The sequence below is a fragment of the Rhinopithecus bieti genome, unplaced genomic scaffold (assembly GCF_001698545.2).
Source record: "Rhinopithecus bieti isolate Rb0 unplaced genomic scaffold, ASM169854v2 scaffold_15813, whole genome shotgun sequence".
Taxonomy (NCBI): Eukaryota; Metazoa; Chordata; class Mammalia; order Primates; family Cercopithecidae; genus Rhinopithecus; species Rhinopithecus bieti.
In genome coordinates, this window is record NW_016809040.1 from 128,474 (window position 1) to 144,089 (window position 15,616).

Here is a 15,616-nt window from a genome sequence, read left to right on the forward strand (position 1 = left end):
TTCTCTTTGCTTGGGTATAGGAGGCCTTGTGGCAGTTGTTTTATTCCTTTATACTGGCCACAGACCATACCCCTACTCCTAACAAATCATTCCCTAATCAGACCCACATTACTCCCGACCCCCTAGCCATCCAGACCAAGGCCAGTGATGTCCAGTGAGCTCTCCTGGAACAGCAAGTGGGGCCCGCAGGTGTTGCTGCCACCAACACTGGTACTTGGTCCAGCCAGCTTGAGCCTCCAGACCTGCATGTCCACCAGCTGACACTCCATCCCCCTCTAACTCCTCTCACACACCAAGTCAGCGCAACAAGGTTCATGTCTTGATTCCCTTCACCCTATCTGCATTGTAATAGCCTCTCTTTGTCTCTATTTCCCTGTCCATAAAGTGGTCATGACAGTATCTCTCTCATAGGTTGTGAGGATTAAACAAGCTAGAATGGCCATGCACAATGGTATGTGCCTGTAACCCCAGCACTTTGGGAGGCCGAAGCAAGAGGATCACTTGAGGCCAGGAGTTTGAGACCAGCCTGGGCAACATAGCAAGATCTCATCTCTAGAAAAGTATTTTTTAAAAATTAGCCAAATGTGGTGATGCATACCTATAGTCCCAGCTACTCAGGAGGCTGAGGTGGGAGGATCACTTGAGCTCGGGAGGCCAAAGCTACAGTGAGCTATGATTGCACCATTGCACTCCAACGTGGGTGTCAGAGTGAGACCATCTCAAAAATTTGAAGTTAGAATTGTATAAAGCCTGGCTCAGACTAAATGATCAGCTAGTATATTTTATTACAATTAGCATGATTCCAAGTGCCAAATACATGATTCCAGGAGCCCATGCCAAATACTAAACAAAGCTTCTGGGACATTGACTGCCTTGCACAGCTCTTGCCAGTCCCAGCAACTCTGGGACTGCCCGCATCCCTGTTCCCGCAGCAACTGCCTGAGTCTCTCTTCAAATAGATGGAACCAGCACACTGGCCTCTTCTGAGCCCAAGCATGGCCATGGCCCAGTGTCCCCTGCTGCTGTGCCTGCCTATCAGACTGGATACCCAGGGTCTCACTTCTGACCTAAACTACCCTACCGCATGCTTTCTGGCCAATAATCACAATAATAAAAGTAAGAGACCGAGCATGGTGGCTCACATCTGTAACCCCAGCGCTTTAGGAGGCCGAGACAGGCGGATCACCTGAAGTCGGGAGTTTGAGACCAGCCTGGCCAACATGATGAAACCGTCTCTACTAAAAATACAAAAATGAGCTGGGTGTGTTGGTGCACACTTATAATTCCAGCTACTTGGGAGGCTGAGGCACGAGAATCACTTGATACTAGGAGCTGGAGGTTGCGGAAAGCTGAAGTTGTGCCACTGCACTCCAGCCTGGGTAACGGAGCCAGACTCTGTCTCAAATAATAATAATAATAATAAGAGTAAGAATTAACACTTTATAGTATTAACCTGTCAAACCACATTACCTATACACAATTATTTAATTCTCACAGCAATCCTGAGGGAGGCACTATTATTCTTCCCATTTCACTGATGAGAAGACTGAGGCATAAATAAGGTAAATAACTCAGCAAGCACTCTCAAGCCAAAGCAGAGCAGGGTTTCGAACCCTGGAGGGTGGGCTCCAGGACCTTTGCTCTTAACCTCCATGCCAAATTCCCTATTTGACCACTGGCTTCTCTAAGATGGGAGAGCACAGTGCCCGGCAAGGAAGAGTCCCTGGCCTACCACACTAAGGCTGCTCTTCTCCCCAGTGCCTACACCACACCAGTCAACCTCTTCAAGACGTACCGGCCCCAGGCTCCAGGCTAAGCAAGTAAACACCATGTCCTTCCCTTCCCTAAGTCCCTCAGGATCCCCGCCTCACCACTGACTTGGTATCCGAGTGCCACAGCAACATGAGAGAAAAACAAATCGGGCCCATGTTCCTAAAACTCTAAATGCCACCAGAAATAGCCTTCAAGTTAAGGCGCTGAGGCAGATTTTTACCTGTTCGTGACTAATTATGCAAATTTCACACGCTTTACATTGCAGAAGACACCTCTTCTATACCTCCCTCATTTTGTGTATGTAAATTGGGTGGAAGATACATTCTCCAGGGGTATGCCTAAAACTAACATTGTCATTTGATCTTTAGGCGTTTGCAGATACTGGGTGAAGATTTCCCGCTGGGGTTGGTTTACACGATGGGGCACTGCTGCCCCCTGGTGGTGCAGCGTCATTCTCTTGCTCTACGTTATTTTTAAGCATTGACCCGCCAGTCTAAGAACCATGCATTTCAATATTTCCAATCCTTATAGTTAAAGGCATTTCATGCATGCATTCATCCAAGCATTCATTCAGAGCAAATCTAACTTACAAGTTCTTCCAACTAGCTTTCTTTCCCCACCTCCCAGCCTTTTCCTTCTTGGCTTCTCTGAAAGAACCCTTTCACTACAAGATAAACTTTTTGGTTTAACCCCTCCCCTTTAGAGCCCCTTCCCCACAGAAGGGAAGTTTCCCACAGCCACTTTCAGCAAGTGCGGAAACCTCCTGGCTTTTTAAATTTGCCCTATATCTTACTGAACATTTATCCTTTTCTAGAATGACTGTTCTATGAATACTCCCCCAAACATAGAGGTTTTAATTTGCCCTTTCAAGTTCCCTGCTGTCAGCAATTGCTATTGTTTTGGAACGGGTTAAAAAAAAGAGAGCGAGAGAGAGGGAGGAAAAGACATGGATGAAACCCAGAGTGTCTATACCTGGCCCCTATAGGAAGCAACCTGCCCCTTCACTTCCCCAGACTGAGACTCAAGAGAATGAGAGCCCTTGGCTAAGGATTTAGGTGGGAAATAATCTTAAAGCATGCCTCTGTGTGACACAGGACCCTACTAGAGGCCTCTAATATTCTTACTAGACCCTAAAAGGCACAATTTGAAAAGGGGGGCCGGGTGTGGTGGCTCAAGCCTGTAATCCTAGCACTTTGGGAGGCTGAGGACAGACTGCCTGACCTTAGGAGTTAGAGACAAGCCTGGGAAACATAGCAAAACCCGGTCTCTACTAAAAATACAAAAAATTAGCTGGACTTGCTGGCGCATGCCTGTAATCCAGCTACTCAAGAGGCTGAGACACGGGAATCACTTGAACCCAGGAGGCAGAGGTTGGAGTAAGCTGAGATTGCACCACTGCACTCCAGCCTGGGTGACAGAGTAAGACTCTGTCTCAAAAAAAGAAGAAAAAGATGAGAAATAACAGGAACAAACATTTTGCATAATAGTAAAGTGCAGAGCATACAGGGCAAAGCTTATATATAAAAGGAAGTTGGGAAAACAATCTGTTTCCTCCTAATGGATTTAGTTTATGTTTCTCTGAAAATTACCAGCCATCCTCAGGAGAGGGGTGTCTGTGTGTGGATGTTTGGTCCAAAAGTTATTGGCTGGCAAACTGGGAATAATTCAAATATTCACAAAGGTAAGGAGATTGTAAAAGAGAGGAACCCACCCTATGCTGTGCCCACCCTACCTTTATTCCCACCCTCCTCCTGAAGGGCCTGTTAAACCACCTTCCTGGGTTCTAACCCTAGAGGTTCTGATTCAGGAGGTTGGAGAGGACCTGAGAATTTGTATTTCTAACAAGTTCTCTGGTGATACTGATGCTGCTGGTCCAGGAACTACACTTTGCAAATCATTGAGTTAGAAGATCAGCTGCCATCATTAAACCATCTCTTTTACACAATAATTTTTTTTTTTTTTTTTTTTTTTGAGACGGAGTCTCGCTCTGTCGCCCAGGCTGGAGTGCAGTGGCCGGATCTCAGCTCACTGCAAGCTCCGCCTCCCGGGTTCACGCCATTCTCCTGACTCAGCCTCCCGAGTAGCTGGGACTACAGGCGCCCACCACCTCGCCCGGCTAGTTTTTTGTATTTTTTAGTAGAGACGGGGTTTCACTGTGTTAGCCAGGATGGTCTCGATCTCCTGACCTCGTGATCCACCCTTCTCGGCCTCCCAAAGTGCTGGGATTACAGGCTTGAGCCACCGCGCCCGGCCTACACAATAATTTTAAACACAATTTCAAACACAGATTTTAAATTCCTTCATGACAAAAGAACAATCCCAAACCGAGGTATGAGAAACCACAGACTAAACATATCTGTCTAGAATATTGATTTCACTTACAGATTTCTAGAGATATAAAACGTTACATACTTTCACTGGAAATTTTAGAACATTATGTTATTGTTATAATGCAAAAATATATTCTTTAATACAATGTATAATTCAGTGGAACTTTGAGGACAAACTATGATTTCTAAGAACCCTCTCTTCTTTTTCAGGGAGCATCTTTCATGTTGCTGCCCAGAAATGTGCAACACTGCTGCTTGCCCTGCACTTCCAGGTATGTGCATATGTGTGGGTGTGTGTTGTGCGTGTGCATGCATGTGTGTGTATGCACGTACATGTTATTCTCTATGAGGATTGTTTTGTTTTGGTGGTGGGGGTAGAATATCCCTTGAGAAACACCGTTTTAGGCATTGTCAATTACTAATTCCTTATGTGAAATAACTTAGCAATTATGCTCCATGAAACTAGATGTAGGTTGAGGAGGCAGAAAAAAAAGAAAGTTGTAAGCAAGGGGGAAAAGTGAAGTAGGGGGGAACAACAAAGGCAGTTTAACATGGCATTTCAGACAAGGACGCTGTCCAAGGAAGGCAGGCAGGGGCCTGGGCACAAAGGGGAATCCAGTCCTGAACACACACCATTGCCTTCGAACTTACTTCAACTCCACTCTGTTCTCACATCTAGGTCACCCTGAACAGCTCCCAGGCTATGGGAAATTTCACAAGCTATGGCAGCTTGTGAATATAAAAGGAAACATATTATTTGCCAAGCAACAGCTTAGACAGTTTCCTTTTCTATTCCTTCAGGTAATAGCATCATAATCAAATTTTTTTCTTTCCTTGGGACTTCGCCACATTGGATGCCAACTCCCAAACTCCTCGTTGTGCCCCACTCATTAATCCTGGTTGCCAGAGTTCACTGAAAATCAAGGTGGGACCCCCTAGAACTAACATATCTGATGGGTCAAACTTTAAAGGCTCATTTCTCATATGCATTTCATCTATTACATAAAACCTCATGAGAACTAATAGTGTTGTAAATCTGTGGCCACCTCTGAATGAAATGACTCAAGAGTCAGAGAAGCCCACAGCAACAGTGACAAAGGTTTAATCTACAGAATCCCAACCCCATCCCCAGCGGGCTCTACCTGTTTGATGAACTCCGGGAAGCTGAGGATGGGCCCATTGTGGAAGACTGGATAATAAAAGACATAGACCAGCATCCAGGGAAAGGAGTAGGAGGTCGATGCAGCAGGCAGCTGCTGCCAGCAGAGCTCCAGGCTGAAGCTGGTGTAGTAGAGGCAGCGAACAGTCAGCGTGAACTGCAGCAGGTAGTACTCGTTTTCTGTCTTGTACCACCTTCTCTACAAAATCAAAAGGAGAGAACCACCTCTGAGTGGCCAGCAGGGACATCGTCCAGTCCCATTGCAGGTGCTGGCCAGGAGGACCACCTTCATCTGAGAATCCTAGGGGGCTCTGGGAAGGCGACCTCTTTTTCAGGTAGAGCAGCTGTGCCATAAAGGGGAGTCGAGAACCAATGAACACCAGGTAAATCTCATTGGTAATCAAAGCAAGGCAGTTAATGAGCAGTAGGAAAAAGAATGTCTCTAATGTAAACTTAGCATTAGGACTGACACAACATAATGAAGGTTTTCCCAGATACGCATGTATCAGATACCCAGGGCATAAAGTGCAGATTAGCTACATCCAGTGGATACTCTGACAGCTTCTTCAACTATTCGGATAACAAAGAGGGGCTTAAAATGTCCCATGGGATTTCTGTCTTCAATGTATTTTTCTTTTCTCTCTTTTGTTATCAGTTTGGCTCTACATTTAGTTGAGTAGCATCTGTCAAATAAGCTTTAAAGACAAATATTAAAAAATAAAAATAAAAAACACAGTCCCTGCCCTCAATATGTTAAATTCTCATACAGGACATAAATGTGTAAACATGCAATTATAATACAGCATGAAACAAGAAATAACCTGTGCAAAAATATGCGTGGAACAAAAGATGAGAAGGAAATACAATAAAATGTTAATATCAGGGAGTAAAATCATGAAGTATTTTCTAATTTCTATATTTTCTATATTTTCGATGTTTTCCAAAATACATTCAGTGAGAAAAACTATTTATGGAAATACATAGAAGAAATATAACTTGGGTCAAAGGAGAAAGTAATTAATTTGATCCATCAGGGTCTCTTAAAGCTGTACACAGAAAAACCAACCACTGAACAGAGTTTCTACTTCTTGTACAAGACTTTAACAGCCACCAAGGGGAAAGAGGATAATCATATCAGGAGAACCACATGTGCAAAAGCATGGAAACCCAGCTAGTTTCTAATCATATGATCTCCTTCCTCAATGTTTTTCAAATCACTGTAAAACGTACAGAACAAATGAATATTTATTCACCTCCAACATCCATAACTGATGCTAACTGTCCCCAACGAAATGATAAATGGAATTAGATTCTGTTTTACACTTGCCAGGTCCCCAAAAGTTAAGTATGAACTTGTTTTCATTTTACTGTAAATCTGTTTTAAGCACACTTGCTTAAATGGTTGCCTAGTTAATCACTCTGGGAAGTATCTTTTGTTAAAATGGAGTGATTATCTGATATACTCTCATAAGTCCAGATTTTGACATATGTGCTTAAAATATTAGCCCCACATCATTAATGAGAGTGAGAAAAATTAAGGTAGACTAAAAACAGCAAAAAACACTTCAACTTTCAAAATGCTACAATTTTCACAAAATCACTTAACATAGATTATCTTGTTTGACTATCAGAACAATCCCATGAGAAAGGAAGAGCATTTATTACTTCCATTTTCCAAATGATGAGATTGAGGCTCAGAGGCTAAATGACTGCTCCAGCTTCAGAGTAGGAAGAGATGGGGATTAGAAAAGACTAGAAACCAGGTCATCCATCTCACATTTCCCATCATGTTCCTTCCCATCACTGTGTCGATGCAGGGCACATGAGTGCTAAGTGCAGTCACCTGGATCAACGAATGAGTGACTGAATGAATGAACAAAAATATAGATACCACAGGAGTTCCAGTCCCACAGTGATTGAAGAAAGAATATCCAACACTGCCCAAGATTTTAAATGTGCCTATGGAGATCCTAGGGGGTTAGAGGAAGGGATAGGTGTGTGCAGTGTCCCCAAAGCCCTATGTGACACCTGGTCACTTACATGCTACTGTTTTATTGTGTCCCCGGTTTGTCAGAGCCAGCAGCTCTCAGAGCAGTATGTGATACTAAATGATCTGCTTTTTCTGTGGCCCTCTTTTATTACTTACCTTTAGAGACTGAGGTCTAAGCCATACTTTGAAAGAGAATCAGGTGGACAGGGATGATGGGAAGGTTGGTTCCAATAGACAGTGTAAACATATGTAAACGTGTAAAGGGAAAGGTAAGCAGATTGGCCTGACTCAAAAAAACAGCTCCTGCCAGTTGGGCAGTGTTTGGGAACCGGGCTAGGAAGGAGAAGGTGGATGAAGGTGGGAAACATTAATGGTCCTGCCCTAGGCACATGACCCCCAGTGTTTTCCAAGCTGTGCATCTCTCAGGCTGGCTATTCTGAGTCGACTGACCCCGAAGGTGAAGGGCTCTGAAGCCGAGTGCCCAGGACCAGACCCTGGAGCTGGGGCCTTGGACTTGTGTTCTTCTTGCCATGCATTTCTACCTTAAAAGAAAGCTCCCACTTCTGGATGATTGAGAGTTCCACACAGACTCTCCCTTTTCTCCCCTGCAGCCACAGACCTTGGCAGCTCCAACTTGCACATGTAAAGGGTGTATTCAACAGACAAGTGAGAGAAGGAACCTCACAGTCTGAGTGGGCCTGAGATAGCCTGAGGGGCCTAAGCTTCATTTGCACAAGCAGGGCTAGGTTATTCCAGTTACCAAAGACAGAACCCGATAGTCCGGAGCTGTCCAGGAGATGCTAGCCACTGCCCAGGAGATGATCAGAGAACACACAACAGAAATCAGAAAATGCAGTGCAAGAAGAATTTGCTGATAGGTGCAATCGCCTCAGCAAACTCCTCAACTCGGAAGGCAGTCCCTCTGTCATCCACCATCCTCTGGGCCAAGTCTGATGTGCAATCATAAAATAAAAATGCACTGTTATTGTGACTAAGAAAAAAATAAAGCTAAAAGATAAGTGCCTATAAAATAAGATTTTACTAATGCAAACAAAAGCTATAAAGAAGTGTGGTTTGAGCCCAGTGCTCTCCTCTATTAGCACAAACAACCGATAGGTGACTGAGTCTGTCAAAATGCCTCTGGGTTTACAAAAATGAAAGCTTGGTCTGTGCCCTTTGGAGACAACCCTTTGTTTTCACTATCTAAATTGAAAGAGCTTCCACTGGGTCACATGAGTAGATAGTAAATCTGTTCCTGACCAGGCACAATGGCTCATACCTGTAATCCCAGCACTTTGGGAGGCCAAGGTGGGCAGATCACATGAAGCCAGGAGTTTCAGGCCAGCCCGACCAACATGGTGAAACCCCATCTCTACTAAAAATACAAAAATTAACTGGGTATGGTGGCAGGTACCTGTAGTCCCAGCTACTCGGTTGACTGAGGCATGAGAATCACTTGAACCCAGGAGGCGGAGGTTGCAGTGAGCCAAGATTGCGCCACTGCACTTCAGTCTGGGTGACAGAGCAAGACGCCATCTCAATAAATGAATAAATGGATCTGTTCAATCAACTAGGAAGAAGAAAAAGACCTAACTTACCACCACAGGGCCATTGTGGCCATCAGATGAGTTGAGTGATGTGCACATTCCCTATATATTGTAGGGCACTCTCCAGGTGATTTTCAGTAAATCATCTGTTTGTTTCTTCTCTCTTTGTTCCTGGCCCTCTGGCCCTGTGACATCTGGCACTCCACATGCCTACCCAAACTCTGAGAGATGGTACAGGGCTAGCCCTGGGCAATCTCACAGGGCTAAAACACAGCCAGGAATGACAGGACTGCAGAACGCACCACTAGGGTTCACATGTAGCAACCCCGTATGGCCACTATGGGGAGCCCCATCACAGTTCTACAATCATCTTGTCTGAAAACCAAGGTGTCTACCGGGATCAAGGCAAAGCCAAAGGGGCCTTCTCCGGATTCCCGATGGTAACAGGAAGACACTTACCTTAACTTCCTCCACACCCTGCAGCCTCAGTGTGGAGAGCAGGAGGAAAGAACAGAGCCACGACAGGAGCTGAGACCGGAACTGGGCCACGCAGAAAGAGATGGTGGTATGCAGCAAAACCATGGCCACACCAGGGGTCCCCAGCACACACCAGCAGGCCCAAATCCCATAGAGCATTAGAATCCAGGGTCTGTGCTGCAGACAGGGTGGGGTCCAACCAGAGAGAGACAGGGAGGGAGAGGAGAGGGAGGAAAAGAAAGAGAAGTGAGCTCATGGAATTGATATTGAAAGTTCTGCCTGTAAGAGGATCACGTTTAATTACCCAATAAAGAAACTCTATTATCATTGCCCTGGGAATTTTGGTACAAAGCAAGATTGAGAGGGACTTTCCACATTAACCCCCAGAGTCCCATCAGCTCCACCCAGAAGCAAGTAACCACTCTCCTGCCTTCAACCAAAGCCACCCAGACCCCTGGGACACACAACAATAAGATATTGGATTGACTTTTCAACAGACACAATGGAAGCCAGAAGACAGCTGGAAAACTGCCAACTGGACCACATCCTACATACACCATCCTTCAGAAGTGAAGGCGAGAGGAAGTATTAGTACACATTTCTAGGAAGACTTCTTAAGAAATCTGGATCATCCAAACCACAAAAGACTTTCCAAAGTCTAAGCCAGAAATTTTAAATATGTAGGGATTTTCCATTTTGATTTTTTGCATATTGATTAGTCAAATTTATGTCATAGAAAAATTGCATCTTACCTGCTTTATGAGCTACTGAGGACTTTGCATCATCTACCTGATTGATACATTTATTCCCATTTTAGGAGAATCACAGATTTTTATCTAATCATCAAGTAATTTATAGTTATCACATTGAATAAGTAGATGAATTAACATGTCTTTGCTTCATGATATAACTTTGGTCAGATCTGATGGGGAAATCCTTATTTAAAAACTATAATGTTTTAACTTTGAGACGCAAGATATCATTGTGGTTCAATGATTCAAGCTTTGAAGTCTAACTGCCTAAATTCAAATACTTGTGTCTCATAACTACGTGTGTAACCTGAGGTAAATGACTCCATCTCTGTGGATTAATTTCTTCATATATAAAACTGTAATATCCCAGCACTTTGGGAGGCCAAGACAGGCGCATCACTTGAGGTCAGGAGTTTGAGACCAGCCTGACCAACATGGCATAAACCCCATCTCTACTAAAAATACAAAAATTAGCCAGGTGTGGTAGGTGACTGCAATCCCAACTACCCAGGAGGCTGAGGCAGGAGAATCCCTGGAACCCGGTAGGCGGAGGTTGCTGTGAGCTGAGATCACACCATTGCACTCCAGCCTAGGCAACAGAGCAAGACTCCATCTCAAGAACAAAACAAAACAAAACTGGAATAATAACAGTATCTCCTTCATGGGGTGTATACACAGGAAGGACTCTACAAATACAGTTGTTATTCCCATAGGGAAATGTGATGTCTCATAGGTATGCATTTTAAAATGTGGATCCCAGGAACACACCGAACTGAAAAGTGAGAAGTGCCTGAATTTAAGTCTTCTTGTGGAGCCAAAGACTTTTCAGGGCAAGACAGGTGTGGAGTGTAAATTGCAAATCCCATGCTTTGATGCTAACACTTTCAAAATATTGCCTACCTACTATTCTTTCCCAAACCTATACTCTAGTTCAAGAGAGAACATTTTAAATATGAGACTAGGTCAGCCATTTTTAAGTTCCAGGAAAACCAGGGAAATGTGAAGTTCAGTTTTACTATTTTTCCATCCTACTACCCACAGAAAACAGCCACATAAATTTGCTTCAAACCCTCACCTCTGGGCAGAGTCCAATTATAAGGAATACGTCGCCAAAGACTATTTGAAGAAGTAGTTTTAACAAATGAAAAAAAGAGGTTCTTTTCCAACATGACCTACAGCATTTACCAATGGAATTCTTTTTCGTGCATGTGTGGCTACATACATAGACACAGTTATGTTTTTATTAAGTGCTATTTGATCCCTTTGGAAAAAGCCTGTTTGCTAGGATTCATCTGGGAACTTACCACAGTCTGAAGCCGCTTCAACTTGGAAAATGCTGTAAGAACCTTCAGGAAATACTTCACAGTGCTGTGCATACCCCATTTACTGGAGAGACTCTATGATGAATTTAACAGTGGTCTCCAAAGCCACCTTGAGGCAGACAAATTGGTCCCATATTCATCCCCCACTGTTTCCCTACTGCCAAACAGTACAGGCAGATGACACTTAATACTGGTCTAAGACATCACAGGACACGCTCTCACATGAGCCTCATGTTCTCTACCCATCTTAGTATTACGCACTGATTCTCCCCAGGTACAAGCAACTCTACTATATACATTCATGATGCACAGGCCATGAAAAGATGTGAATAACGCAAAAAGAATCACCTACACAAAACTGTTGTATAGATTAGAATCCCACTACAATGTTGATTTTCATACTTTGTCTATAAAAATGCCATTGGAATGAATCCTATCCCCAAAACACCATTAAAATCCTACAAGAGGAGAATCGCTTGAACCTGGGAGGCAGAGGTTACAGTGAGCCAAGATCGCACCATTGCACTCTAGCCTGGGAGACAAGAGTGAAACTCCATCTCAAAATAAGTAACAAAGAAGTAAATAAAATCCTGCTAGAGCAGAACCAGCCTCCCATGCCTTGCAATCCAACTGGCGTCATGGCAGGGCAGTCCCCATTATAGATGTAGCCCTTAGGGCACAGCTGCCCGACCACGATCCTTCCCATGCACGTACCTAGATCTCAAGCACTATGAAGAGGGTTCCAGGATTAACAGGTGACATGGCCCAGCAGGGTGAGCAGCAGCATGGACAGCCTGCTCCTCTGGGCAGCAGAAGAGCTTTTTCTAAGCATTTCAAAGGCCAGTTTCATAAGCAAAAGCCTAAGGCTAGCCCTGTCCCATCCATCTCTACTCCAAATGTGTGTATGTGTTTATCGACCTTTTTTCTCTCTTAAGTAAAAATGCTTAACTATCAGTATTAAGCCTCTGACATCTGACATCAACCAGGCTAGAATTTTTTTTAACTTTTCAAAAATAAAAAAATAAAATGTGTTGCATTTTGTTCCAAAACAACACTTCTGACTCATCACTAGAAAGGCGTTCAGATTTTTTTTCCAAGTTCTCAAGGTAATAAGAGCAGACATACAAGATTTGGTCATACACATACTGTACGTCAAACTCAAGTTTAAAAACACACCTAAACACCAAAATAGCCCAATTCATTTAAATTACAAGATTCAAATCATGAATATGATTGGGAATTACTTGTTACTTGAAAGAAGACACAAAGAATCACATTGATCACATCAAGTGTATAAGTAAAACATGGCCTTAATGTTGGATTGTGATGTTTCTGATTTATAAATTTAGATTCCAGTTGCATACAACTTTTATATAATGTTCTCAGATTTTTATTGAGATAGTTGTATTCACATATACGTACAAGAGACATCCCTTGTACACTTTACCCAGTTTCTTCCTATGGCACATTGTTTAAAAACACAAATATCACAACCAGGATATTGATGTTGCTGCAATGCACCAAACTTATTCAGATTTTCCTAGTTTCACTCGTATTCATTTATGTGTGTGTTTAGTTCTATACAATTTTATCACATGTATAGGTTTGGTATCTACCACAGCAAAAATGCAGAACAGCTCCATCACCACAAGGATTCCTCATATTGCCATTTTATACCACATTCACCTCCTTCCCACTCCCCTGATCGCCCCCATCCCTAATCCTGACAACCAATAACCTCTTCTCCATTTCAAAGATTGGCTTTTTTCACTCAGCGTAATTTCCTGCAGATTCCTTCAAGTTGCTGTATCAATGGTTTCCTCCTTTTCATCGCTGAGTAGTGTTCCATGATGTGGATATACCACAGCTTGTTAGCCATTTACCTACTGGAGGCTGTCTAGGCTGTTTCCATTTTGGGGCTATTACAAATAAAACTTATGCAAACATACATATATAGATTTTTGTGTAAAAATAAGTTTTCATTTCTCTGGGATAAATGCCCAAGATCACACTTGCTGGGGTGCAAGGTAGTTGCATATTTAGTTCTATAATAAACTATAAAACATTTTCCAGCATGGCTGTAGCATTATACTTTCCTGCCAGCAATGCATGTGTGATCCAGTTTATTCACATCTTTGCCAGCATTTGGTGCTGTTACTATGTTCTATCTGAGCCATTCTGGTAAGTGTATAATGACATCTCGTTGTGGTTCTAATTTGAATTTATCATGCTCTTTTAAAAGGTATCAAAGCATGAGTGACCTGAAGCTTGAGATGGGTTTGCTGGAGCACAGGATGACAGCCCCACTGGAACCACTCTGACCCTCCCTTAATGCTCTTTATTCCAGGTTCTTCCATTTCTAATAGAAGATGAAACAGAAAGCAGGGGAAGAGGGAAAATGTTTAAAAATCTGATGAAAAATAAGAAAGTATACTCTATTTATGTAGCAGTGGAGACAAAGCCAGACTGAGAACACTATGGCCTCTCTGATGAGACATAGATCTTACTAACCCTGATAGACTTAAGCAGGCATCCTTCCCCTCTGCTCCCTGGGTCTGAACCACTCTCAAAATGGGGTCTGACTCTACTTGATAGTCTCCTTTAACAGGCTAAACTCCTGCTTTGTTTGGATTACAGTAATGTGAGCCCAGAATCTAGCACAGTGCCCAGCATATATCAAGTGTTTCATAACTACTGGATGGAAGGACGGAGAGAATAGTTGCATGGATGGATAGCTGGGTAGACGGATATGCTTTCCCAAGTCTTGGGATTTAATCTTGTGATCATGAATAAGAAGAAACAAGAAAATAGTACTAAAATGTGGGCTTTGGAACCCACTAAAGTGAAAACCTACTGTCTTTCTCTACTTGTCCTACTTAACCCGTTATAAACAAAGGCTGTTTTGCCAATGCAGGTAGAATGGAAGAGACATTTCACATCTCACCGCCTATTACCTGTTTGCCACTCACAGCATCTCTTAACTGTACTTCTGTTGGGGGAAATCTCCAATAGTTAACAACTGATGGGGCACAGGTACCAATCCAGGAAAGTGGATACCTGCTATAGAGCCTTCTATCCCTCACCCCAGCAGAGTCTCCCGGGAGAATAACCAGTTGAGCTGGCACAGCTCCAAGGATGGAATCAGTGACCCTAAGAAAAGACTACAGATTTGCTCTTTCTTTTGAAATCCATACTCTTAAAACCTTCTTCATAAGGAGTCAAGAAAAACTGCCAGACAATGCCCCTTCTCACACCATCTGTTTCTACTTCAGCTCATTCTGTGCCAAGGGCACCAAGTGATAATAGGATGTGCCTGAGTGGGTTCCCTCCTTAGAGTTTACCTCTGCAGGGAGGAATGAAAGTGTACAGCCTTGGTCAGAATTCCTGTTGGCAACATTATCAGATGTCCCTGCCTGTTAATTCTTTTTGCACATCTGCCAAGAAACCACTTAATGGGAGCATTATTTGGGAAATAAGAATGGGAATCAATCAATATTCTTATGTATGACATAATTTATTACGTACTACATAACCAATAGCAGCTCTACTGAAATATATATGTCTTATATATACATATATATTTATATACAATCTCCCCAAACAGAAAGATACAACCCACCCATCCCAGAGTCTGAAAAACTGCATTCTAGCCTGCTTTTTCCTGGGAGTAAAGGCCAGCAGGCCCCTGTGAAAGGAATTTCATCCCTCCTTAAACATGCATTGATGGAGGTAGAAAGGGGCTGATTCCAGGAGAACCATTAGCACATGGTATTTCTATTCGGTGCATGGATTTGAGAATGTCCTGGAAAAAAGCCCTGCTCCCTGCAGCCTTCCAGAGGTTGGTTAACTCATCTCACTCAGCACCATGGGTCAGGCTTCTCAGCCCTTTTCATATCTTGCGCCTGATGAGCTCAGCCCATCAGCCAATAGCTAATGATGTGGGTTCTCCCCATCAGAGGCACAGTGAGAACCCAGCTGTGTGGTTAGCAACAGCACCCACCCTCAGCCCTACACCAGGCCAGTCTTCTCAAAAAGTTCACACGGGGGTATTTTTTGGTTCTGAGGGCAGAGGACACAATGTCTCAGGTGGTGGTGAGGCCACTGTTGGCATTCATGAAAGAAGGCAACTGTCTGACCCACGACATCCAATCCAATCATAACAAACACACAGCCAAAGCTCAGAGCCGTGATTCAGCCTTCCCTCCAGGGCCACTGGCTCCTGATGAAGTCTCACCAAAACCCAAAGAGAGAGCCTTATCCAGGGAA

At 43.4% G+C, this 15,616-nt stretch overlaps 1 protein-coding gene across 1 annotated transcript in view; it reads right to left on the reverse strand.

Moving 5' to 3' along the window:
• LOC108539521 (protein-cysteine N-palmitoyltransferase HHAT) overlaps positions 1 to 15,616 on the reverse strand; it is a gene marked incomplete at its 3' end in the record, with an annotated part of 212,538 nt that overhangs the window by 126,390 nt on the left and 70,532 nt on the right. Inside the window, exons 5-6 of the mRNA XM_017888279.1 lie at positions 9,259 to 9,453; positions 5,246 to 5,461 (exon numbers count right to left, since the gene is read on the reverse strand). Of these exons, the coding sequence (XP_017743768.1) occupies positions 5,246 to 5,461; positions 9,259 to 9,453 (411 nt within the window). The remainder of the gene's footprint in view (positions 1 to 5,245; positions 5,462 to 9,258; positions 9,454 to 15,616) is intronic.